Consider the following 27,336-nt stretch of genomic DNA (forward strand, 5'->3'; position numbering starts at 1 on the left):
TCCCTTTGCTGATATATTACGGCTTATCAGTGTCAATTAAAAACATGTGATAACTTTAAGGCTTATAAAAGTATAATTACTTCAAAAATGTGATGTCGCCCACTAGTTTTGTTAATTACATTTTATAGTGTATGTGTACGTATATGTAATTTTTTTTGGATATATATAGATATATATCTACATATATCTATAAATACACGTTTATAGATATGTATATATGTTATTTATATATATATACATAAATTTAGATAGATATATGTATTTATATATGTACATGTACATAGATATGTATGTTTGTAAATATATGTCTGTAATACACACATAGAGTATATATATATATATATATATATATATATATATATATATATATACATATATATGTCTATATGTATATACATATAGATATATATTATACGCGCATACAGTACATATATACAAACATTTATATATACATATGAACACACACACACATATATATACATACACACATTCATATATATATAAATACATATATGTATATATACATATATACATAAATAAACATATATACATACATGCATGTATACATACATATACACACATATATACATATACAGAATATATATATATATATATATATATATATATATATATATATAAAGATAGATAGATAGATAGATAGATAGATAGATAGATAGATAGATAGATAGATAGATAGATAGATAGATAGATAGATATGTACACACACATTTTATATATACTCACACACATATAGATACATACACACACATATATATATATATATATATATATATAGTTGTTTCAGTTATAATTGTGCCTCAGAGAAAGAAGGTCCCTTGTCTGGTGTCTGGGTTTCTGGTGTCTTTTCTCTCATGAATAAGAAGGTGAAAGGTTGCATGTCTTCATATGAGGCGTAAATAAAGGGCTGAATGGTTGTTTGTGAGCCTGTGATAAACTAGCAACCAGTTTAATGTAAACCCCACCTGTCGCCTCGTGACACGGATGGACTCCAGCAGCCCTGCAACCTTGAAGCCAAGGATATATATGAAAGCTTGGGATTGGGTCGCGTGTTGTGTTTTTCTTGTGTTCATATATAATTACAGCATCTGATGAACAATAAGATGACCTGGCGCCATGACACGTGCGGAGAGCGACCCAGTGGTCAAGTGTTGGTCGATGTAGCCCGGCTACGGATGCAAACATCAGGAGCTGTGCTCACACTGATCTCCTGCTCGCTGCTGAAGTTCTTACCTTGGATTAACTTACTGCTCATTGTACAAACACACCTCGCTTATTCTGCACAAACAAAAAAGCACTCTTATAAATAACTCCATCTGCTCGTGTTCCATTCTAACACTGACAGGCTAAGTCTATCTATCTATCTATCTATCTATCTATCTATCTATCTATCTATCTATCTATCTATCTATCTATCTATCTATCTATCTATCTATCTATCTATCTATCTATCTATCTATCTATCTATCTATCTATCTATCTATCTATCTATCTATCTATCTATCTATCTATCTATCTATCCATCCATCCATCCATCCATCCATCCATCCATCCATCCATCCATCCATCCATCCATCCATCCATCCATCCATCCATCCATCCATCTAGCTATCCAGCTTTCTATGTAGCTATCTATCTATCCAGCTATCTATCTATCTAGCTATACATAGAATAACATAAGATAAGATATAAGATATGATATGATAAGAAAAGATTAGATAAGATAAGATAAGATAAGATAAGATAAGATAAGATAACTTTATTGATCCCACAATGGGGAGATTCAATTGTCACTGCAGTCTTACTGGTAGAAAAGTGTGCAAAAAGTAATAATAGAAAGCATATGCAAAAAAAGGATAGATACAAATATGTACAACATGACTATGTTCAAGAGTTACAATATAAAATATCAAAATATAAAAACGAATAGAAGAAATGCCTTGGGCAGAGTATGGTTAGAGAAATTACAGGTGTACAGAAAGAGATGGATGATGGATGGATGGATGGATGGATGGATGGATGGATGGATGGATGGATGGATGGATGGATGGATCCAAAGTAGTGATGTCTTGCATTCCAACATCACGCTGGTTTTGATAAAGAAAGGTGACCATCTTTGACAAACAATCAAAAATTTTACACGATCCTATTTTTAAACTTCAAACGCGAAGCCGTACGACACGATGACTGGCGCCGGTTTATCGCATCAACCGCTTGAAGTGACGCCGCGGTGACGGATTTGCTCCCACAGGCCAGACGCCACCTTCCGCCTGAATGTTAAGCCTCTCACTTCTTAAGTCTTCAACTGTGTGGGCACTTTCACAATACAGAGAAGAGGTTTATCTGTCAGGGGGCCTATCAGAGCTGATTTGTTGATGATTTGATTTTCATCCCATCTTCATCCCCCGAGGGTGTACGGCTGCATAAATAAAGGGCTCACAAACAGACTTAGCGCCGAGGTGACCTGATGATGGAGCTATGGCATAATCTCAGAGATGAAAGCTTCAAACTCTGTTAGACATATTACTGAATTTCAAACTAAGCCAATCAGCCAAACTCCATTTTCAATGTGCGCAAAATTCTCAGAGAAGCTCGAACGTAAACAGAAAGAAACTTGTATCTATCCGACTCGAAGAATACTTTTGTTAATTAACGCCTCTATGCTTTACCTGCGTTCTTATGTCACAGAAGGAAGCCTCGTCACACACCAACCTTAATCCCCGAGCTTAGTCGTATCCGGCAATTTACGAGTATGAAAGTCAATTTCCTCACGCATCAGGTATGTTATATCTCTGCAGATAGTGAAGCAAAAAAAAAAAAAAAAGGGTTTCTTTAAAGCTGGTAAAATTAGCCTCCTTTGCAGCTTTTAGCATTTTTCTGAATTTATCGGTCCTCATAATAGTAACACAAAGAAAGGCAAGGTGGGTGTAATAATCCCTCCCATTTAGTTGTAAGGCGGTTCTAATATGATTCACAGTGGTGCAGAAAAGCTTTAAAACTTAGACGGTGAACACTTTGAGAGCAAAACAGATTTATTTCACCCTCCGAGGATCCTCTCTGGCAGCAGAATACCAGTACAAGCGCTCAAGAGAAGCTCTTTGATAATGCTGACACTCAGATGAAGAGCAGAATGTCAATAAAATATTTTCTTGATAATGGCCAAACAGACAGCGGCGGCCCCGCGCCTTGATGCTCTTGTTTAATTGGTGTTAACCACTCTTCGGATCAGTGTATTTTAATTACTGGCGTCACACTCGTCTGCCTCTAGCAATGCCCTTGACTTCCTTCTTTAAAGCGTTCGCGACAGCAATAACTACCAAACTGTACGGTTTGCGTGCTTCTGGGCTCAAACTGCCTGGGGGAAAAATCAAACTTCAACACAAGTTAAAAAAAGCCGTCGACACAGTTGCCACGCAATCCACTTCCACCGGCGCGGGAATCGAGAGAGGAGACACTCGGCATCCGCGACGAAGAGTCCGATGTGTTCGCAGAGCAACTCGTCGCCAAAAAACACGGATTTCAAATCATATTTTTGAAACTAACCCCGTCTCTCCTTTTGAAAAAGCCTAGATCGTGATCACAATTACCTGTCGATTGATTGTGCAGCCCTACTAGCAAAACAGGGTTGTTCCTATGGCAACTATTTTCTATACCGCTTTTTACCACTTTTCTTATTTATTTTTTATGCACAGGCCAACAAGGTATCATGTAACCTGAACAAAACAAAAATTGCAATTTAAATATTTACATTTTTGGGGATAATTAATGATCATAAAAATGTAGCGACATTATTTTGTATGTGATCGACCACACAAAATTAAACAAAAGGAAAAAAAAAAGGAGTTTCCAAGTTCAATATTGTTAGAAAATACTTATTAAAGTATTCCTGTCAGAACAAACTAAGGACCTTATTGCTGTGAGGCGGAGGACCACTGTGTGATGATCAACAAAATCATAAATTAACTTTCTTAACAAACAATTTTTGCTCCTTTTAAATTCTCTCTGTATTTTATAATCCCTCTTCTTCATCAGCATATAATAATAATAACAATAAAAAAAATTGTAGCAATGATAATAGCAATAACAACAACAATGATAATAATGATAATAATAATTCAACAATTCCACAATTTATTAATTCAATAATAATAATTTAAAAACTTAATTTGTCCCCGAGGGGCAATTGGAGGGCACATGGGGTAGCAGCATCAACGTTTTGAACATTTGAACATAAAGAGTAAAGTTTAAAAAAAAGAAATAGATTATACAACATAAAAAGAAATTAAAAAAATAGATAAAATTGAAAAAAAAAAGAGGAAAAAATTGTATTTTATATGTATATATTTAAATTTTACTTTAAAAAAAATGTGCAATATTGTTTGGGATTCTGTGTCTTGCTCAACTAGTTCTCGACACACAAGGAGGAGCTGGAAATCGATACAGGAATGTGTGATTGCTCCACCTCCTGCGCCACGCCACCCCAATATATACATATATAGGTAGTTAGTCCATAATACACAGCCACCTCTCCAGATTGGGATGCGTATCCAGTTAAAAAAATATTTGTGCAAACTCGCAATAAAAGAATATTAACCCAGTTACTCACCTCGCACTACAATGGTGGTCGACTTCTTGGCGGGGTTTCCAACATTATTGCTCGCCACGCAGCTGTAGATCCCCGCTTCGTCCGAAGTAATCGCCGGCAGCGTGAGCGTGCCTCCGTTCACCACGCTCCTCTGCGGCAGACTGTCATTACTGCTGACCCAGGTGAGAATGGGAGGCGGCTCCCCGCCCGTGGTGATGCACACCAGCGATACCGTCTGGCCGGGATTCACCACGATGGGATCCTCTACCAGCAGCTTGATGGACGGAGAGGCTGCAACGGAAACGTCCGTCTTGTCACCTGGCTTTTTAACTTGTTTAGAAATGTACTTTTAAAAGTCCTTAAAAGGCGATCCCGAAAGTACCTGTTTTATTGGTGAGTCTGAAGATAACGCTGCGGTCGGGGATGCCGCACACGTTTCTCACGGAGGCGATGCAGCTGTAGTTGGCGTAGTCTTGAGGACGCAGGTTCTTCAGCTTCAGAATCTTCGTTTCCCCCTGCAGCTCGGACCAAACCGACACTGGTATGCAAATGTGTGCAAGAATATCAACATAATCGCGCTAAAGAAACACAAAAAAAAAAAAAAAACAACAAGCGAGGAGAAAAGATGGAAAAAGGCCAAGTAGCTTCAGAAAAAGGTCAAAGAAATGAATATGCATAAGGTTTTTAATGAAGCCAAAAATAGACCAGGGGGTTCGAGAATACTACTGTAAAATCATTTTAGGGAAGAAAAAAAAAAAAAAAAAGAAAATTCGCTCCATGCAAAAGTCTGCATTACTCTCCAGTCAACGGCCGTGCAGTATTTCCACCATTCAGCCACAGAAATATAGACGGGGCTCGGCGGGGGAAGCTCTCTACAGAAATGGCTATCTAGCTGGGAATGTATTCCTGCCGGGCGTGTTCGCCATTATCCCTGCCCACGAGGCTATGATGAGGATGTGAAACTTTGATCCGGCCGACTCCAGTGTGTGTGTGTGTGTGTGTGTGTGTGTGTGTGTGGGGGGGGGGGGGGGGGGGGGGGGGGGGGGCGATGGATTAAAACATGAGTCAGCCGCAAACAGCTGCCGTCCACACAACATGGCAATCACTCATGCCTTTCAATCTCTTTCATTTCCAATGAGGCACATGGATAACTTAATTGTGTTAGATTAGCCACGGACCCCACACGCTTCCTCCTTTCTTTTCCGCTACCTCCTCAGCTTTTGAGGAGATATCCTGAGACGTGCCACGCGGGGTTGGGAATGCAAGTGTTTCTCACTGTGAGGGGTGGGGGCAGAGAGAGAGGGTGGGTGGGGGGTTGCAAATGGAAATGTATTTAGGAAATGCACATGGCAGCAAAATGAACGGAAGGGACATACACTTTCAACAAAATTGTACGGGGTCGGTGGTGACGGCCATTTTGATGGAAAAACTGAATGTTAAATTACACAGAAGCTTCTGAATGCAAAGTCTCTGCAGTTGTTACAAAAAATGCATAGGAATATATACATACATACATACATATGTATGAATACATAGATATACATTCATACATATACATACATATGCACTGCATTTATACATATGTATGCATACATACATATATACATATATGTATATATATACACAGGATACATATATATACAGGACTGTCTCAGAAAATTAGAATATTGTGATAAAGTTCTTTATCTTCTGTAATGCAATTAGAACAACAAAAATTCATTTTCTCATGGTATTCATATATTTTGAGATAGGACTTTTGAGTTTTCTTAAGATGTAAGCCATAATCAGCAATATTAAAATAAACAAAAGGCTTGCAATATTTCAGTAGATTTGTAATGAATACAGAATGTATTACACTTTTGGTTTTGTAATTGTATTACAGAAGATAAAGAACTTTATCACAGTTTTCTAATTTTCTGAGACAGTCCTGTATATACACATACATATGTGTGTAAATACATATATATATATATATATATAAAAACATCTTTCAAAACAACTTAAAACATCCATTTAAAGTGGGCTATTCCATCTGACACCGACTGCTTAGTCACTTGTATTTTTTTTTTTTCCATTTAAATTGTTTTATCACTTTGTCATTTTTATTGTTTTCATTTTTATGGTTTGTTTAAATCTGTATTTTGTGTTTGTTTTTTTTTTATGTCTGTAGAGTTTCTTTGAGTGTCGAGTAAGGCGCCGTAAATAAAATGTATTATTAATGTCTTACCTACAATAAAACATTTAAATTTTATCTGTGGACAATACAGTTAAATCTGGGTAAAGTGATGCCCAAATGGCCTGGATGAGGGAAAATGACATATTACTTGGATGAGAGCGAAAAGTGTTTTTTACAGTTAGCATCAGGGAAAATGTAGAGTCATTTTTATTTGTGCTGAATGTTTATAGCAACAAGAGATGACACAAAGTGCTTTTCCTGCTCAGACAGATTTCTAAAATAAATAGTGTTCATGAATAAGGGAAATAAAAAGAAAATAATAATGTCTTTGCAAAATAAGTGGACATGAAAGGAAATAGCTGTTAGCAGACAAAGGTAACAGTCATGAGAAATAAACAAATACGACAAATAAACAAGATACAAATGAATGCAGCGAAAAATGAGAAATAAAGACAATCCGCTTAAAGCCGAGAAAAGACTGAAATGGACAAAAGAGAAAGCGGCAGCAGCCACAGAATAAAGTGAGGTGGGTTTTCTCGTTTAATTCAATGTGAGAGACGAGCCTGGGGGCTGGAAGACCAAAAAAAGAAAAAAAAGAAAAAAAAAAAGGCCGGTCACCTTTGGAGGTGTTAGTGAGACTAAAAAGTATTATGAGGATAACTTAAGTCACCTGGGGGAGAACATGGATTTTAACTTTTTTTTAAGTTGATAATGGAATTTTCCAACGTGATGTTCCCTTTAAAAAAAATATTAAAAAAAAAAAGATTGAGAGGGGAAATGCATATAAAAATACATTACTGAAGAATTCTTTTGAAAAAATAACAGAATGAGGTCAGTGTCCCATGGAGTCTGGTGCCATTCTTAGCTCCATTTGATGGATATTACGGTTGAAGGCATCGTTCTTTTTTCACCATCTCCACGTGAAGGCTAACCGCACAATTAGCTTAGCAACCTCAGCTGGCATCGAGAAGCAGCAGATTCTTCAGGCAATGCTCTCTGACCAATCACTGCTCAAGAACTTGCTTTGTTACAGCCAATCCCATGCCTCCATCAGTTGAAGGCATCGTTTATTTTTCACCATCTCCACGTGAAGGCTAACGGCAGAATTAGCTTAGCAACCTCCGCTGGCATCGAGAAGCAGCAGATTCTTCAGGCAATGCTCTCTGACCAATCACTGCTCAAGAACTTGCTTTGTTCAACCAATCACATGCCTCCATCAGTTGAAGGCATCGTTTATTTTTCACCATCTCCACGTGAAGGCTAACGGCAGAATTAGCTTAGCAACCTCCGCTGGCATCGAGAAGCAGCAGATTCTTCAGGCAATGCTCTCTGACCAATCACTGCTCAAGAACTTGCTTTGTTACAGCCAATCACATGCCTCCATCAGTTGAAGGCATCGTTTATTTTTCACCATCTCCACGTGAAGGCTAACGGCAGAATTAGCTTAGCAACCTCCGCTGGCATCGAGAAGCAGCAGATTCTTCACACAATGTTCTCTGACCCATCGATACTCAAGATCTTGCTTTGTCACATCCAATCACATGCCTCCATTAGTTGAAGCGGTCTTTTGTTTTTCACCATTTCAACGTGCAGGCTAACCGCACAATTAGCTTAGCAACGTCCGCTAGAATTGAGAAGCAGCAGATTCTTCACACAATGTTTTCTGACCAATCGATACTCAAGAAAGATCCTGCTTTGTCAAAGCCAATCACATGCCTCCATTAGTTGAAGGTGTCTTTTGTTTTTCACCATTTCAACCTGCAGGCTAACCGCACAATTAGCTTAGCAACCTCCGCAGGCATTGAGAGGCAGCAGATTCTTCACACAATGTTTTCTGACCAATCGATGCTCAAGATCTTGCTTTGTCACAGCCAATCACCTGCATCCATCTAATCCTCTCCTCTTCCCTTATATCCATAAATCTCCTGTTTGGTCCTCCAGCCTGGAAGCTTCAACTTCAGCAGCCGGTGTAAAAGTAACCAGCGGTTAAACATCTAAAAATAGAGTTGCCTTTTTAAAATCTAATATTCTGCTTTGAGACTTATAAACTGCTGAGAGAGGAGACACTAGTTGCCCGAACAGTGTACATTTGGAGACGCTGAACAGCAGGGGTTCCGTATTTCCCGGTAAAAGTCGAGCATCTGCATTTTGAGTACTTTATCAAATATCGGCGGAATAAATCTACCCCAAAGGGAATCTCTACATGAGCCAGAAGCGGTACAAGAATGGATAATTGTTCTTGGCGTCCTTGTGAGAGCAAGACATTTTAAACGTTGGCTTTGGCTCTAACATACCTTTCACATCACCCAAGTCGTCTTTGTTAGATTTGAAAGGTGTCCAAAAAAAAAACGAGGGAGCGTTCCTGCCATGTTTTTATGATGTTTTATCGCACAAGACGAAAAAAAAAAAAAAAACCCGTGTAAAGAGATTAGAAAAAAAAAAAAACACGAGCAATAACTTCGACGTTAGCCCTTCGGTAACAACGCTATTCTGAGGTAATTTGTGGGGGAAGATGATAAGGCCGAAAGGTATCGGGCAGCACAAACGGATGCAATAAAAGCAGCGCTCGGGACCTTACTTAACCCGGCTCCTTATGGAGCTTCAAATGCCAGCGCTGCATTCTTACAGCTTCTGCGATAAAAAAATAATAATAAATAAACAGATTCGGTTGGCCCCTAAGAGGCGGAGTGAAGGATAGCGGGGTGGCGAATAGCAAGACGGATGTTTTTCACGAAATAGAAGGTCTAAACGGAGGCCCGACTGGGTTGGTTTGAATAGATTTGGGTCAGGTTTTGAATCGGACGCTAAGTTGTCTGCGGTTGTTTCAGACGAGCTGAGCTATATTGTTGAAATAATGATATTAACTGGGATTTATTTGGAACTGAGCTCACGCAAAGCTGCTCTCCGCTCCGATTTTCAGACCCGGCTAGGGTTTTAATAGGAGGCGGATGAGGGGAGGAAGGAAGAAAAAAAAAAGGGGGGTATGGAGAGCGGGATGGATAAGGGAGGAGTGTCTGATGAGTCCCAGTTGTGCAGCTTCTTCAGCCTCCTTCACCCACTCGATTAGCTCCCAGCCATCTTTCTCCATTTGGCCAAACATCAGTTCCACTTCCTTTCCCCCTCTCTGTTCCTTAGCCTTGTCTTTTCCTCTTTCTCTCAGACCTCCATTCTCTCAGCCGCTACAATTCAACATACAAATCACATTCAATCCAATCAACTCGGAGACTACAATTCCCTTAAAAGTGACAGAACGATCTCAATCAAGTCTTTGTTTACTGCACAAAATCCTTTTAGGCCTTTGAATTTTCCAATTGTGAAGAAAACCTACAATTGTAGGAATTGTGAGGGGTAACCCCGATCTTACTGTGTTGATGTAATTGCAGTGCATTTAAGTCTACCTGAAGTGCGAGTCTTACTTCCCCACAGCTCAACAAGGAGGTGGCGAGGGGTGCAAAGAGGGGGTGTCGGAAGCTAAAACAACATGTGCTGCAATGCAAAAACTAAAAACCAGAAAATGACATTTTAAATGTTACAAAACACATAACAGAGTCCAAAAAAAAAAAAAAAAAAAATCTACTTTATTATTATCATATGCATAATTTTAATCACAAAATTCTGCATTAGAAATAAGATGTTGGAAATAACCTACAAATGGTCTGTGAGTTTTAATTAATGCCATCCGGAGGAGGACTTTGTTGGATTAAAGTTCTGACAATCTTTTTTTTTTTTTCTGGAATCTCTGTTCTAATGACTTCAGTGGATATAGATTGTGTGTGTGTGTGTGTGTTTTTCCTGCAGGTGTCAGGACAGACCTGCAGACTATTGACTTTTTTTCATTTCCTTTCTGTTTCATACTTTGATACCCTTTTGCTCTATATTTTACAAGATGACCTCGTCGAAGCCATGAGCACGTTTTTACTGAAGCCGCTCAAAAGGAGGCTTCCTGCCGACCTCGACCTCTCGCGATTGTTCTTTGTGCAAAGATGTCCATTTTTTTATCATCTCAAGACAACTGAAGTGCTTTTTCCACATAATCCCATGCATAATTCTGCTACCGGGATTTGTATGTATTTTTGTCGCTTTGTATCTTTTAAGGCAAAATGAACTCTTTGGATGTTTTGTTCCTGCTTGACTCCAGTTACCTTTAGCTTCTGTTCTGCCAGACCAGAGGTCGGCAACCCGCGGCTCTTTCATCCTTACACTGCGGCTCGGAGTGGCTTGGGAAGATAAATTTTAAATATTTAATTGAAGTGTATTTCATTTGTGTTAATTCCTTTTTTTTAACTTTTACTTCTAAGTCGGAAGATCATTGTGATCTTGAAATATTAAATAAAATGAAATGTATTATTTTTCGCCGCTCAAAATAACGTCACACTCGCGGAAGCCGGTAAACCCGCCAGCTGGTAAAGTCCCGATTTGCAGATGCTGTGCGCAGAAGTTCAGGATGTTCAGAAAACAAATATTTATGAAGATATTTTGCAAATACTTATTTTTCATTGTTTACTGACACAGTGATTTTTTTTATTTTTAAAATTCAGGTCAAGGCTCCGCTACACGCTCTGAAAGCCCAAAGCTTAAAATGAGTTCATTATATAAATAAAATTTAATTTTCTCCGTACTACTTTGTAAATATCAGAAGCAACACACTACACACTTGTTTATACAAAGTGTAAAGGTAATAAAAAGCAATATATACAGTGGTACCTTTATTTTAGACGTCAAAAAGTAATTGCGGCTCCCAGTGTTTTCTTTTCCGAGGATCCAAACGGCTCTTTGGGTGTTAAGGGTTGCCGACAGAACAATCCATTCTTTGGTAGTAGATTTGCATTACATCCACATCATGTTCTATCTGTCTTACCTGTGTGAAAAAAGGTTCGTAGATCTCCACGCCCTTGTCCGAGCCCTGCGTCAGAACCTCTCTCCCGCGGTGCCAGCTGTAACGGACCGGCGGGTTGGAATTAGCCACGCAGCGTAGAAACACGGTCCTCTCGTAGTAGAACTGCTCCTTGGCTTCTCCGATACTCTGATGCACCGTCACCACCGGATCATCAAGGTCTGTCACGGGAGGGGAGGGGGGGGGGAAGCAACACAGAGGGAGATGCTATCGATAAACCGATTCCACACGAGTTATTCAATTGAAAAACCGGTTGGAGATTTCTTAGATCGCTCAATCGCAGAGACCCGCGACCTGCGATAGGCGCCGGTTGTATTTCTCTCCCCTCAGCTTGAGTTATATGTACCCGAGCAAAAGTGCTAAAATACTGGCCGGGTTACAAGCGCTATAAAGAAAGACATCTGCCGATAACATATTTCAAGCATGCTAACTGACACGGCCTCTTTACTCGCTGCAGGACTGGAACTCGGCTGCCCGTATGTCACATGTGAGGCAGGATGGTCACGTCCCGCCGCGCGAAGAGAGGATGCCAAAACAAATCCCTTCGTGCTTGCAGTGCTTGCCACCAGTCCTCCTGAAACAGTCATTTCTAATTCAACTGGTTTATTCCACTGATAGATGGAAAAGGCAATGTTTTAGAGAAATGTTAAATTAAAATTAAAGAATATATATATATATATATATATATATACAGGACTGTCTCAGAAAATTAGAATATTGTGATAAAGTTCTTTATCTTCTGTAATGCAATTAAAAAAAACTAAAATTACTTTTTCATGATATTCTAATATTTTGAGATAGGATTTTTGAGTTTTCTTAAGATGTAAGCCATAATCAGCGATATTAAGATAATTAAAGGCTTGCAATATTTCTGTTGATTTATAATGAATCCAGAATGTATGACATATTTGTTTTTGTAATTGCGTTACAGAAGATAAAGAACTTTACCACAATATTCTAGTTTTCTGAGACCGTCCTGTATATATACACCAGTGACGTGCGGTGAGGTACACGGCTGGTGAGCCACTGACTTCGTTACAATCAGATTTACAAACATTTGACAAACCTTCACCGAATAAGCCGAGGAGTTGCAAGAAGAATCCCTGGAATCACAGGCGCCCCCTACCATGAGGCAGGAGAACTGCGTGCCTCACTCAATGGCTCTTCGCAGTTGTTTTATGGTCGCAACACAAGAAACTTGTAACACACATGGGTTTTTGTTGTTGACAAAAACACTGTACATTGGAAATGTAGTTAATATAGCAAGTGTTTGAACATTTTAATAGCAACATATAGATTAAGCAATACGGTCTTGGTGCAGAGCATGCCTGCAGTCTGCTGTTACTGTGCAACCTACGTTGAGGCTCAACAGTCCCCGGCTAAAACGGGGGAATCTAAAACTGGTGAAGTTAAATGAAAAATATATTGCAAATCACTGATAAATATAACGGTTCAATCCTTTTTTTTTGTTTTACATTGTTTTCTTTTCAAGATTGGCAAGTGAGGCACATCCTCTCCTGCCTCCACTGACTATCACTGATGTATATATGTATAAAATCAGCTCGGTTACATAACAGAAATGTCATTGGACTTTGAACCAAAACTAGTTTTCCAATCTTATTAGATTTCAATTAGTGGCTGTTGTTGTTTTTTTGTTCTCTTGCGACCAATGTTTTGCAAAACGTAGATAACTGCCATTTATCCTTCATCAAAATAATCAGTGGTCGAAAAAAAGATACACAAACATCGATAAAAGTTACAAAGGTCACAACAAAACAAACTCAAATACACACACTGACAGAATGTCGCCGTAAAATGAAACACCATTTGAACTGGTACGTTATCTCATCTGATGATGAATTAGTATTTTACAGAAATATTGCTCCGACACTGTGGAATGTGAGCAATGAGAAATCAAACCAGGATGTTTTTTGAAAGGAGTAATAATTTCTGATTTAAAAAAAAAATCATAAATAAGATGAGATAAGAAAAACTTTTTTGGTCCCCATAGGGGAAATTCCTTTGCCACAGCAGCGTAACAGTAAAAATGTCAAAAATAGATAATAATATAATGATAATTGTAATAATAATAATAATAATAATTATTATTATTATTGTAGTTGTTGTTGTTGTTGTTGTTATTATCATACTAAGAATAATAATAGTAATATACATATATATTGAATATAAATATAAAAAGACAAACAGTTAGAAGACAGAAGATAGCAAGACATCACTAATAAATAGACGGCGGGGAGAACAACAGCAATAACATCAGATAACATCAAAAAAAATGAAATAAACCAATTTATTTATGTCATATCTTCACAATGAAAGAAAAAATAAACAAAGGTCAGAACCGCTTTATTTGAACACATTCAGATAATGATCTAAATTATTGATATAGGACATTTCGTATTCTTATGTAGGTCTTCTATGAATCCCCAATCAAAGCATCAAAGTGCGCCTAAAACCAATGCCGTTATATAAATGTATAATTATAATTATTCATCCATCATCCATTCATTCAGTCATTCATTATCTAGGCCGTTAATCTTTCATTCTGGGTCATCGTCGAGAAAACCGGTCGCCGATCGATCACCTGGGATGGAGAGACACAACCGTTCACCTTCTCATTCACACATCTGGACGACGTCTCCAGCCAACCTGCTTCATTTTTTTTGGACTGCAGAAGAAAAGGGACGACGCCGGATAAAAGTCACCGCGACACGAGAGAACGCGGAGGCTCGCGGTCAGAATCAAACCGGAGGCCATCTTGCCGAGAGGCGGAAGCGCGAATCGCCGCGCCACCTACCCGCCCCATGTGTACAGTGATCCCTCGCTATAACGCGGTTCACTTTTCACGGTTTCGCTACTTCACGGATTTCCATTGTGTTCTGCATTCTGATTGGCTGAAAAGTCACCCCGCTTCTTCTCTACCTGTGCGTCAATAACGTTGCAGTTTAATATATACACGTATGTAAAACAGCTTGCCAAATTTACATTACGTACGTGCAAATTCTCTTGCAATTTCGAATTTCTCTAAAACCCATTATGTCGACAAAACGCTCTGGAATGACAAAAGCGCCTGCAGCAGGACCCAAAATGCAGCGGAAGATGCTATCTATCGCAGATAAAGTTAAACTTCTGGACATGCTAAGGGAAGGTAAAAGCTATGCGGCTGTAGGTCGGCATTACGGAATTAATGAATCTTCCGTTCGTTCCATAAAGAAGGAAGAAAAAAACATAAGAACGACAGCAGCAATAAGTTTCGCAGCAGCAATAAGGTCGTGGTGGGCGGCGCTAAGCTCCGCAATTTGAAGCCTTCTGTTCACATTGATGATTAAAATTATTATTTTACAGTACGGTACAGAAGTTATTTGTTGGAAAAAACGTTTCTTAAGTACAGTATTTTTATTTGTGAAACAAATGATTGAGCCTGTAAAATGGTTTGTTCTTTCTTTTCGATGTATAATGGAGTATTTAATTGTATAATAATTGTAAAAAAAAAATAAAGGTTTCTACTTCACGGATTTTGCCTATCACGGGTTCTTTTTGGAACGTAACCCCCGCGAAAAACAAGGGTATACTGTAATATGAGTATATAGGCAGAGGTTTTATTAGCAAAGGAATGTAATAAAAAAATGATTGACAACTTTATAAACCCGCATAATCTGTCAGTCCGAATTTGGGATTAAAGTTTTGAGCCAAAGCTTCGGCAATGTCATTCCATCAGAGGAGTTAATTATCAACATGCGTGCGCTAAATGAAGGCGACAACATCCAAGTTCAACCGCTGGAGTCAACAGGAAGCCGCCGAAGGGCGCGCCGACCTTCCTTTCAGTGTGTTAAAAGCCACGCTCCGCTGTGATTTTACCGACACGACATGAGTAAAGATGACAAATACAGTGGATAAAATTATGCTCGATGTCCATCACTTCAAAACACGATGCTTGGCCGGTCGCCGCTGTGAACCGGGCGGATTCTGTGGTTTGGCACGTCTCTCGCTCTGCCCATCGCCCAGAAGATCTGATGAAAGTTTTATCCACCGCTACGCGGTCGGTTATTCCGGCGATGCTTGTGGTTGATTAAATGGATTCAAAGTTAATCATCTTACCCGGCTATCACATTAAGCCTTGGAAAATGTTGTTCATCATAGTTGGGGTGTCTTTTAGCTCGCTAATACTTGCCTTTTTGATTACGCCCATTTGCACGCTCAAAGAACATGGGGAGTAGCTATTTCTCTTTCATCTCTGCTTGAGATGCAATCAGTTTTTTTACTCTTACAAAACAGCGATATAAGACGGGCGACGAGAGGCGCTAATGCAGGTTATCCCTCATGCTGGAACTGTAGCAGATAAAGGTTGACCATTTGCATACGAAGGGGGGGGAAAGCGATTGAGCGTATTCACGGGCGACACGGCGTACCGGCGAGCGCGCAGCGAGTCGAACGATCGGGCGAAATGAATGCAAACATTGTAAGTAACTAAAAAAAAAAAAAAAAACGCCGAAGAAGGAATTATTCATCGATGAATTTGTCATTTTAATCCGCCGGTTGTGATGCAACCTCGGGTCCTTATCGAGGCGCGCGGCATCGAACCCCGACGCGACGACCGGAGAATGCTGATTCCTCGGTTTCATTAAAGACATGTTCTGCCCTGCAGCCCCTTAATCAAAATCTAGCGGTGGTCAATACTTCATCCAGGATCCATTACAGTGTCTCAGGTAAGAGCAATTACCTTTGGAAGGTTCGGGGTGGTGGTGGTGGCGTCGGGGGGGACGGAGGGGTGACGACGACAGAAGACAGAGCGATTGCGGGGCCATTTTAGAGGAGCAGATTGCTTTAAGTAAATACACTGATTCATTATATGGAGGAGGAGGAGGAGGAGGGTATGAATCCTACATCTTATCACTGACTCCACTCGGCTTCTCCCTCATCCGTTTCCGGCTTCCAACAGTCAATTTACCGTCTGCGGCAGAAAGCGAGTGATTCATTGACAGGCCTATCTACCATGGGACACATGTGTCTTTGAGCGCCGGACCTGTTAGGAGGTTGTCTTCCTTATTTTACCTCGTGGTGACAAGAACGCACGCGCGCGTTTTCGGCGCATTGGCGCGTTCGCCGAGCAGCGGTTTTGAGCTATTAATAGGCCTCAAATGATATGCGGGGAAGGAAGAGGATGCTAGGAGCGCAAAGAGATAAATATGGAAATATGGAAATGTACGCACAGGATTAAATTTTGATGAATTTCAAACAAAATTCCACCTCCACCATCAGCCGCTCTCCCGTAAGGATGTTGTGTGTCACTCTTGTGCAATTAGCTTCTGAAGTCACGCCTGACTGATCGAGTGCAGCTAAAATCCCCGGGCCCGGAGGAAAACCGCAGCATTCAGGTCGCTCGCGTCGGAGTTGTAAGGGGTTTGTAATTGCAGGTTTATGGCTTCGCCGGCTGGTAAATCTGCTCGAGTGCAGCTGAATGCGTGGCTTACTTCATCGCCAACCTTGACTGAAATAGAACAACGGCCTAATATATTGATATTTCTTTACATTCCTTTTTCATAAAACCTGGACAAATAGACGCAAGTGAATAGTTTGGATAAAAGAGAAGACAAGAAGACTAAGGAAGGTGTCTCATTATCATATCAAACCTGAGCTTCTTTCTTTCATGTCCCCCCCAACCCCCTTTCTGAAGAGGAAGATGCAGACACCTGCATGAAAAAAACTCACACACATTACCTTTCTCCACCTAGAGTACACACACCCAGCCACCCACGCAAACAAACATCCTTGTTCAGACCTTCTCTGTCTCGTGGGTATTAATCTAAAAGTTTTTTTTTTTCTATTTTCTCCTCTCTCTTTATTCTCAGCTTTGATGTCTTTCACTCTCTGCCTGATCCGCTGAAGTCACCTGGGAAGGAAACACCTATCGGCCCGGCAAGCTGTCAGCCGTGAGCGACAGACACGCCATTCCTTCTTCCCCCCCCGCCGCCGCCGCCGCCGCCGCCTCGCTCCGCCCCTTAATAGCTGTCCCGGCTTGATGAACAGCAGGAGGGTCCTGACCTGAATGACATTCCTGCGACGTCTGTAATGAGTAAAAGCAGCTTCATACATTCAAGACAAGCGTTTTTGCTTTTATTGCGAGATGAGACACAGCCAGATAGACAGCGGTCACGGTCAGAGGGACGGAGAGAAACGGCTCGCGGAAGTTGTAGTTTATAGACAGCAGACCGGTCCATGATATATTTCAAGCGTGCGCTTTTGAAAAGATAAAATATAAGTGTTCTGGGGTTCACATTTGCTCGTGTGAAAGTGATGTACGCAGCGGTTTTTTGGGTCGTCCGAGAAGAATGAGCTGACTAATGATTTGCGGGGAATGCCTGGCTGAGAACCGCTTGGTATGTTATATAATATCCTGTTAATAGAACTGATAAAATCAAAATCGATCAAATAGAAAAAATCAATTAAAAAAAGAAAGGAAAATAATAGATTATTCCAAAGCTTTCCCCCGCCACCCATATTGACCCTTTGTATTTCAAAGTTTCCACCTCTACTAACCCTGATAAAGCATGTGATTGTCACTTAACAATCCATACATTTAAAACTGGTATTTCAAGTTTAAGTTTTGTTAAGTTTTAGTTTACTAAGTTCATCAGCTAAAATGTTACTTGCAAGGAACTAGCAAGAATTTTACACCCAACCAATAAATTTTGCTCTTCTTCATCTTTTTCTTATTTTATAGCATTAGACATTTGACTGCGCAAATACCAAGTAAATCCAGCACTTGAGGTAAATTCTATAGTGTGCCATGTATAGGAACTAAGTAATTAAACATTTCCGAATTACTTGCTTAATTAAGAAAATAATCCACGCTCCTCTGTCCCTACGTGTATTTGAATTCTCCACTTACGCATGAAGGAAAGAAGACGGAGTAACTGTGTTTATTTATGTTAATAATTTTGAACTCCTATGCATCCTTTAACAGAAAATAGCATTGAAGCAGTGTGGTGGTTTAATGCTTAAAATTGCTATAAAGAGGATAAACTAAATAAACGTAATAAACTCAACTTAAAGCTTTCAGTTGCAACGGTCATAAAGTAAATCTCACACAAAGGTAGAAACGCCGCAGTACAAATGACATTAAAAGCAACTGCTAGTTGTCATCCGCATGCATTAATGAAACCGCTGCTTGAGCCTGAAATTATATAGAAAAAAAACAAAAACAAAATGGTGATGCGTGTGTTTGCGTGGGAGGAACGCAAAACCCGGTAAGATGAAAAGTGTAGATTTGCAATAAATAACTTGCAAATTGTGAAGAAGATGATGCCGACGGGTCGTGGATGTGATTAGAGAGAAAATCCCGCAAACGGAGCGAACGCAAAACGTCAAATAAGACAAAGCTGGTAAATCATGATAGCGGTGGTGCGTAGTTTCATTTTGCCACATGGTGTGTTTTAATACATTTCATTCATGTGGGTCAGGAGGTTAATAAGCCATATTAGTGATATATTACACCCATCTCATGGAGGAGCCGAAGATGCAATACGTGGATCCGGCATGTAATTTACTGTCAGAGCATTTCCATTCCCTCCATCTCTAAACCTCTTGCCGACGATGACCTCTATCTCACGGTTACACTCCACGGTAACTAGCTCCTGCTGGCCGCATCTATTCAGAGTCATCTGTTGCTTCACAATAACGTGCGATCGCGACAGAGAATGGATGTGTTCGGAGGGCGGGTGAGGCCGCGATACATTTATTTGCGCAACGAGTCCACTCTGAGCACGCCGCCTGTGTAACGGAGATATCTTAGTAAACCCAATATCGGCGTACACAACGGGAGATAGGGGCGGTTTCACGAGCCGAGGGATAAAAGAATCCGGGGAGGAGCTAGTTGATTCGCTTTGTTATATCTGAGCGGGGCACGCATGTGTGTCAGAGAACATAAACTTTGATTGGTCGCGTCGTATAAGGCGGTGGGTCCCGGTAAATAATTGGAAAATTAAAAATCAGCCATAAAATGACATCTCGCTCGGTTTTATCTTTTTCCCTATGCCGTCGACATTATTTGCGTGACCGTGGGCTTGAATTGGAAGAGCAAATAAGAAAAGTCGATAAGGCCTTGTGGCAAAGAAGTCATCAGAGAAGTCTTGAAGCATGTTGTCTTTTGCAAATCTCCCAGACTGCATTAATCTTTGAAAACAGATACCTTGAAATCGTATACATTTTTAAAAAGCGACGCACTGACGACGACGACCGGTTGTGTTTCCGTCCAGGTGTGGCATTAATGATAAATAAGAATAGCTATACAGTGATGGAAGACGTCCTGTTGAATATAGAATTTTGAATCTTAAATATAAATTAGAATATATTATTTTAATACAATATAATATATATATTAAAATATATAAAATATCTTAAAATATAAAATATGAATACAAATTTTGAATATTAAATTTTTGAATTGTGAATTTTGTAAGTCGCTTTGGATAAAAGCGCCTATTAAACGACTGTAATGTAATGTCAAAAATGCTGCATCTATACAAAATCGATAGCTTTTTGTGCGAGTGTGTGTACATGGAAAAAAAATCAAAAAGAAAAAAAAATAGATTTTTGAGAGCCTTAAAATTAAAAATGAAAAGAAGAAAAAAAAAAAAAACATCCGCACCCCCTCATCCAGACATTATTATTTCAAAGTTGAATTTCAAATGTAATGAATGGGTTAGATGCCGTGGGTCAAAACATCCACTTTAGATACACTGTAAAGGGGCAGACATTTGAAACTGGGGGTTTATAAAGGCTACTCTGCTGTTTCTGCTGGGAACACAGCATGACGGTTGGACACGTTGGGTTAAGGCTTGTAAAGGGCAGCACACCACCCCTGCCATGGCTGTTGTTTGGCATGCCTCTATGGTGCGGTGTGACAAGTCCTGAATTATTCATCCAACATTTTCCACACTCCGGCGTTAACTTGGGCGGAGAATTTCTATTTGTGAAAGGGAAAGAAAGGAAAAAAAAAAAAAAAACTGCCTTCTTTTTCTCTTTAAATTTTCCCGTCCGCGCCTTCGCCTCTCTGGACGTCAATAACGAATGCATTGAGCGTTATAGTAATGGTAACTGACTCCCTCTCTGAAGCTACAGTCATTAGGTCTGGTTAAGTGTAATTACGGCCTGTTAAAGTAGCGATGCTGAATGGAGTCAATGGAGTGATCATGAACAATGCAGCGTGCCACATTGTTGGCCATTGAATAGCCTAAATGGTCAGCGCCGTTACGATAGCAGGAAGATTCTTTAATGGATAATAAAGTGTGCTTGTCCCGTGAGATAGTGACTGCTAATGAGCAGAGAAATGACTCAAATAATATGCAGTGTGGATCTAAACAGCCCACTTCCCGTTCCTTTCCATCAGGGTAATAAACTATTCGTCTTTTCTCTTTTCTTCGGTTCAAATAGTGGAGTTTTTTTTTCCTCCCCGAACCCCCAGACGGATGAAGTTCTCTCTATCTCAGCAGTTTAAGCTGTTGCTTTAAGAGTGATCAGGAAGAGTTGATACACTGAGGACGGCTGCATCTCCATCTTCCTCAACAACAGCGCTTTTCCAATTACATTGTCTTTGGAGCCAGGCGCGTGCACGTGCACGCACGTATGTATGTGTGTGTGTGTGTGTGTGTGTGTGTGTGGGAGAGAGAGTGTGAGAGAAAAATAGAGGGACCAATGTGCAAACTGTTGTTTCCTAGCAGTGATGGAGATGAGCAAATAATTAGGTTCTTAGGTTCAGCTGTGCTCTGTTTGTGTGCGTATATATCTGTGTGTGTTTGTGTGTGTGTGTGTGTGTGTGTGTGTGTTGGGGTGAGGAGTAATGAATCTCCTCTTCATCCTTTCCCTTGGACAGTTGCATCTGCTTCATCCCATCGCCCTTCTAATTCATCTCACAAGAAAACAAGCTGTCCACAGAAGCAGCTCATAACAACAGCTCCTAGAAACCCCCATTAAAGTAGGAAGCAAATCACTGGTGACACGATTAAGATCTTTTTTCATTTCTTTTTTTTTTTTTTTTTTTTTTTTTGTTTTGTTTGTTTGTTATTGCCTAATGACCTTCTCCTTAGTGGGTGCTGGGCCAAGAAAGAGGTTATCAGCCAAACTGATGATGAGAAAGCACTGCCTGCTGTAAAAAAAAAAAAACTACTGAAATGTGCAGATTTATCCACAGAAAAAAACAACAGTTTAGGTATGTTACGGTATATTAATACACCAAAAGGTGGATTCTAAAGACTTGAAGGGAATGCGTTATTTGTGGGGACCGTCTGGCCGAGTGCGCGCATGTGTGTGTGTGTGTAGGGAATAATAACTGTACATGGCTGGAGTGAGTAAAATGGCACTGCTGCAAAATATCCACTTATGCTGCGCCGTCTGAGAGCACAACGGTATGTAAAAGGATAATTGATTACTAAGCCGTGTGTTTCTGCCAAACAGCCTTTGAACGTGCACACATCTGGATTTTTTTGTATTCAATATTCCTATGTGGCCATTTGAAGACCTTGAACCAAAGCGAGTTATCCTCATTAAAATGAAGAAGGTTATATTAATGGCCCTTTTTGGACAATAGTATTTTTTATTATCATTGCTGAGATTATGAGTAAGTATTATAGATGGTTTAAGCGTAATGGGAATTAAGTTTGAGCGGGAATTGTCGTCTCAAAGTCGAAACAGCGTCGGAGATTTTTTAGAGGATCTCAATAAGTTGAAACCGAGTCGAATTTAAAATGGTTTATTACCTTATATTAGCCATAAGGGTTACAAGAGGGGAAAATGATTGTTGCCTTTGACATTAATTCAACAATGAATTTGAGCGGCGTTCAGATTGTATGGAATCGGCTCCTGTATTAGTTTGCATAGAAAATGACAGAAAGTAGTTAAAATGCAGTTTGTAATTTGTTTGTTTGTTTACATTACATTGTTTACATTAAGCACAGAGGCAGAGATGTTCGTACCAGATTATAGCTCATAGCTAATTTCCATCTGTAGTCCTGGACAATACAAATATAAAACTGTATAAAATAGACAATATATATAAAATATACAGATAGGCAATAAAATAACTATACAATATATAAACAGGCAAAAAAAAATAAATGTATTTTGCAAGTTGAAAGTGCTATTGTTGTGATATTGTTGTGATTGAGATGAGATGAGATGAGAACAACTGTTTTGATCGTTCCAAAGATTCCAAAGATATCACAACAATTGTTGTGATATTGTAGTGATATTGTTGTAATTCAATATCCTGACGTTCGTATGGGTACAAAAAGAAGATTTGGGATCTAAAATCTATTTTAGTTTGCCGATAGGATTGACCATATATATGGTTATATGGTGGGATCCAACATTAGCTCTAATAGTCCAAGTTTGGGTTTTTCAGTTTTTACAGCCACAAACCTGCACAACACAACATTTTGGTATCCATCAGCTTGAGGGATAGCAAGTCGATATCTTAAAGCAGGGTTATAGCAGCCGCTGAAATCACAAACTTCGAACAACGATCATGTTGTTATCATTATTTCTTGTCTTTTTGGTTGGGTGGTTACAACCCTCGCGGAAGATCTGAGGGATTTTTCCCTTGTGACACTCCAACACTTTTATTCTCGATATTATTAATTCCTTCACACACCACCAATAACATTTGCAGCTAATTATTGAGCTTTTCTGCTCAATCGATCAATGCAAAAGAGATGTCGAGATCAACGTCATTATGCTTATTATTATTCTGTGTTTTCAGTTTCGTGTCATTAGTTTTTTCTTGCACATCCAAAAAAAAAAAAAAAAAAAGAATACTGCCTTGCAGATACGAAATAAGTAGCTGTCAACATTTTATCTCTGGCCTTTCCTCATCTAGATACAAAATGTAAAAAGAAAAAAAAAAAAAAAAGGGAGGGGAGTTAAAAACAAAATGGAAAAAAAAAGAAAAGATAAGAAAGAAAATAAGGAATGTATAATTCACAAGATAATCCAATCAGCATTTATAGCACAAACACCGTTTGATGCCGAGGATGAGGAGAAATTCAGTGGTGTGAGATGGTTTGACTCCTTCTTTTCTGATTAAGGGCCCCTCACCACTGCAAGTCCTTGAAAGAGTAATGGGCAGTCATGAACTGGCTTTACCTCCATTAACCACACCAGCAAATATTTACATAATGTACACATAATGTGCTGATTCATTCTGTCCTGATTCAAACAAGGCTCAGATAACTCCTCGTGGCTGTATCACACCATTTATCACAACAGGTCATTTCCATCTAACGGCACTTTCCAGCCGCCACACATATATCTTTGTCTACATGTATTATGAGGTCTTCTCGGAGTATTGCATAATGCATCATCTCATATCAGATGATCGCAAAGCGCCCCTGTCATTTCTAGACTATCAGTCACATGTTCGAATCAAAATTAATGACGAGGGTGTCAAACTTGGGGGTGGTGGTGGTGGTGGTGGTGGGGTTCTATTTATGGGTCGGTTTTAAGGAGTAAGGAATGAGCTCCAAATGCATGAATGAAAAATATGATAAATTTCCAACCGATTTGTCCAAGTGCAACTGTAACGGGGGATGGCAGGCCTGTCAAGCTTCGGCTTTCTTTAAAGCTCCGGAAAGTGGGGCAGACATCTTTCCCAATCCGAACACACATGAACAACTGGAAGGGCCCAGACGCCGTCAAGGTCAGTGAAAAGAAATGCAATTTTTTGCAGTGTTGAACAGATCTTCCTCCAAATGTTATCGGGCCCCTTCTGCGCTTCTACCGCTCAGTTTCTTGAATATCCTTGAGATGGTTGTTGCATGCAGCTAGGAGCAGAAGTTACCAAAATACAGCCTCTTTGAGGAACTATTTGAAACGCACAGCAATTTGTCTCGGTGTTACCTATAAACAGAGGGTTCTCTAAATAGTTAGCTTACGACTAAGTCCAAAGATTTGATTTTTATGACTTTTTATGACTCTTGCTGAAATATGGCTATTTTACGACTAGCGTGTCCAAAGGGATTTGCAGCTTTGTGCCAACAGGCCACATTAGCAGCATATTTCTACTCTTTTTTTTTTTTTTTCCCGGGTTGTCAAAAGTTTTATAGCCGAGCAAAATCTGTGCCCAATCTTTTGCTGGCAAGCACTTGCTCAAAAATCATTCAGCATTGTAAAGATAAAGTCAAACAACATTCCCCAAACGACAATGTAGTCTAAGCAGACAAGAAGTATGTTCATCATTTTACTTGGCATACGTATAAGTACATCACTCTTGAGTACAACAGATATTTGCTTTGAGAATGCTAATAAGAGAACTCTAGAGAAGGTCAGAGGTAGCTGCATTGTGATTTTATAGACCTACAAAAAGCATGCGACAGAATGCCGAGAGAGGAACTCTGGCATTGTATGAGGTCTGGAGTGGTAGAGAAGTATGTTAGACTGGTGCAGGACATGTATGCTAGCTGTGAGACAGTGGTGAGGTGTGCTGTAGGGGTAACAGAGAAGTTAAGGTAGAGGTGGGACTCCATCAGGGATCAGCTCTGAGCCCCTTCTTGTTTGCAGTGGTGATGGACAGGCTGACAGATGAGGTTAGACAGGAATCCCCATGGATTATGATGTTTGCAGATGACAATGGGATCTGTAGTGAGAGCAGGGAACAGGTTGAGGAAAATCTAGAGAGGTGGAGGTTTGCTCTGGAAAGGAGATGTACGAAAGTTAGTCACAGAAAGAGAGCGTATATGCGTGTGAATGAGAGGAACTCGGGTGGAACGCTGAGGCTACAGGGAGTGGAGATCAGGAAGTTGGAGGATTTCAGGTACTTGGGGTCAACAGTCCAGAGCAACGGAGAGTGTGGAAAAGAGGTGAAGAGACGGGTTCGAGCAGGTTGGAATGGGTGGAGAAAAGTGTCAGGGGTACAATGACACACAAGACTATCAGCCAGAATGAAAGGAAAGGTGTGCAAGACAGTGGTGAGACCAGTGATGCTGTTTGGACTAGAAACAGTTACAATGACAAAAAGACAGCAGGCAGAGCTGGAGGTTGCAGAGATGAAGATGTTGAGGTTCTCTTTGTGAGTGACCAGGAGGGATAGGATCAGGAATGAGTCCATCAGAGGGATGGCACATGTTGGATGTTTTGGAGAGAAGGTCAGAGAGGCCAGAAATGAGATGGTTCGGTCACGTACCGAAGAGGGATAGTGATTATATTGGTAGACGGATGCTGGGATTGGAGCTGCCAGACAGAAGGTCTAGAGGAAGACCAGGGAGAAGATTTATGGACGCAATGAAGTGAGCTGTTGTGAGAGAGGAGGATACGGAGAACAGGCTTCGATGGAGAAGGTTGATTGGTTGTAGCGACCCCTGAAGGGAAAAGCCAAAAGGAAAAGAAGATAGGTGCATCAACTGACTGTGCCGTTTCTCTTTTCTATGTCGTCAGCACTGATTATCCATTGCTTCTCATTATAATCAGTTGCTTTGATTACATTTCCAACACAGCCTATATGTGAGTATGTGGGTATGTTCTTGTATGTATAAGTACATTTGTGAGTGATTAATTTCACTTGCACCACACTGACTCTTCTTTATTCTAACACTGGCTATACTGACAGTTATAGAGCAACAACTAAGGGTTACTGTCGCGTTATTATCTTTTTTAGAGATCAATTAGGGGATCAATTATGTTTGCGGATGTGATTTTTTTTCCCGATTATTGAGGGTAGAGTCATGCACCACATGGTCACGCCAAGAAGTACTAGAGCCGTCAATTCTAAAAAGCAATATAGGAATTGTCGTTCAACAGGTAGGTTATTATCTTTAATATCTGCAGTACAAATATAACATAATAAAGCAGAACACTGGCTTGAGCACACTACCGTAATTTCCGTACTATAAGCCTCTATTTTTTAACACTCTTTTTTAACAACACTTTTAACACTGCGGCTTAAACAACGACGCAAAGAATTTATAGGTTTTTTTGCAGGCTAGCAGCCAAAATATTTAGCCTTGTCACATTATTATTCTTTTTTTTTTCCCTCAGCCACGTTAAACATTCACTGTTCTGAAAAAAAAAGCATTTCCAGTCCGTATTTGTGGATGTTACCGCTATGTAGTTAAATAAAAATTAAAAAAAAAAAGTTTCCGTGTTAATATTTCATGTTACAATGTGGACACCTGCAGCTTATAGACAAGTGCGGCCGATTTATGTACAAATGTATTTATTTTTAGTCAATGTGGCTTACATTCAGGTGTGCTCCATCGTCTCAATTTTACAGTACAGTTTATCTTTGGAACCCAGGAAGACATTTCTGAGCCTAAAGCCTGAAATCCTCCTCCTGACTAAAGCAATCAACAACTTCATCACAAGACAGAGGTTTTTAAAGTGAGAGTCCAAGGGGTCCAGGGGGGCTCCCAACTATTTCAGAGACGGCTCAGCAAATGGAAGTGAAAGAATATCACATTAGTTATTACATTAAAAAGAAATCATGTGGAACAGCCAATTTGATTGGCTAAATATATCATTAAAAGTTAATGTAGTTTAGGGAGCTGTTACTCGTCTTTTTACTTTCCTTGCCTAATAAACTAAATTCATTTATATACAACTGCAATAATAGCCTGTTTTGGCTGGATTGATGACTGACAATGATAATGTACATCAAAT

The 27,336-nt window shown here is 39.8% G+C and overlaps 1 protein-coding gene across 1 annotated transcript in view; it reads right to left on the reverse strand.

Annotated features, from left to right (window-relative positions):
* The window catches only part of LOC147222600 (MAM domain-containing glycosylphosphatidylinositol anchor protein 2), a 254,616-nt gene that overhangs the window by 109,641 nt on the left and 117,639 nt on the right, over positions 1 to 27,336 (reverse strand). Inside the window, exons 4-6 of the mRNA XM_086167514.1 lie at positions 11,638 to 11,834; positions 4,986 to 5,124; positions 4,625 to 4,894 (exon numbers count right to left, since the gene is read on the reverse strand). Coding sequence (XP_086023640.1) covers positions 4,625 to 4,894; positions 4,986 to 5,124; positions 11,638 to 11,834 — 606 coding nt within the window. The remainder of the gene's footprint in view (positions 1 to 4,624; positions 4,895 to 4,985; positions 5,125 to 11,637; positions 11,835 to 27,336) is intronic.

This window comes from Fistularia commersonii, chromosome 20, assembly GCF_037954325.1.
Source record: "Fistularia commersonii isolate RoL2024-O1a breed Wild chromosome 20, RoL_Fcom_v1.0, whole genome shotgun sequence".
NCBI classification, from domain to species: Eukaryota; Metazoa; Chordata; class Actinopteri; order Syngnathiformes; family Fistulariidae; genus Fistularia; species Fistularia commersonii.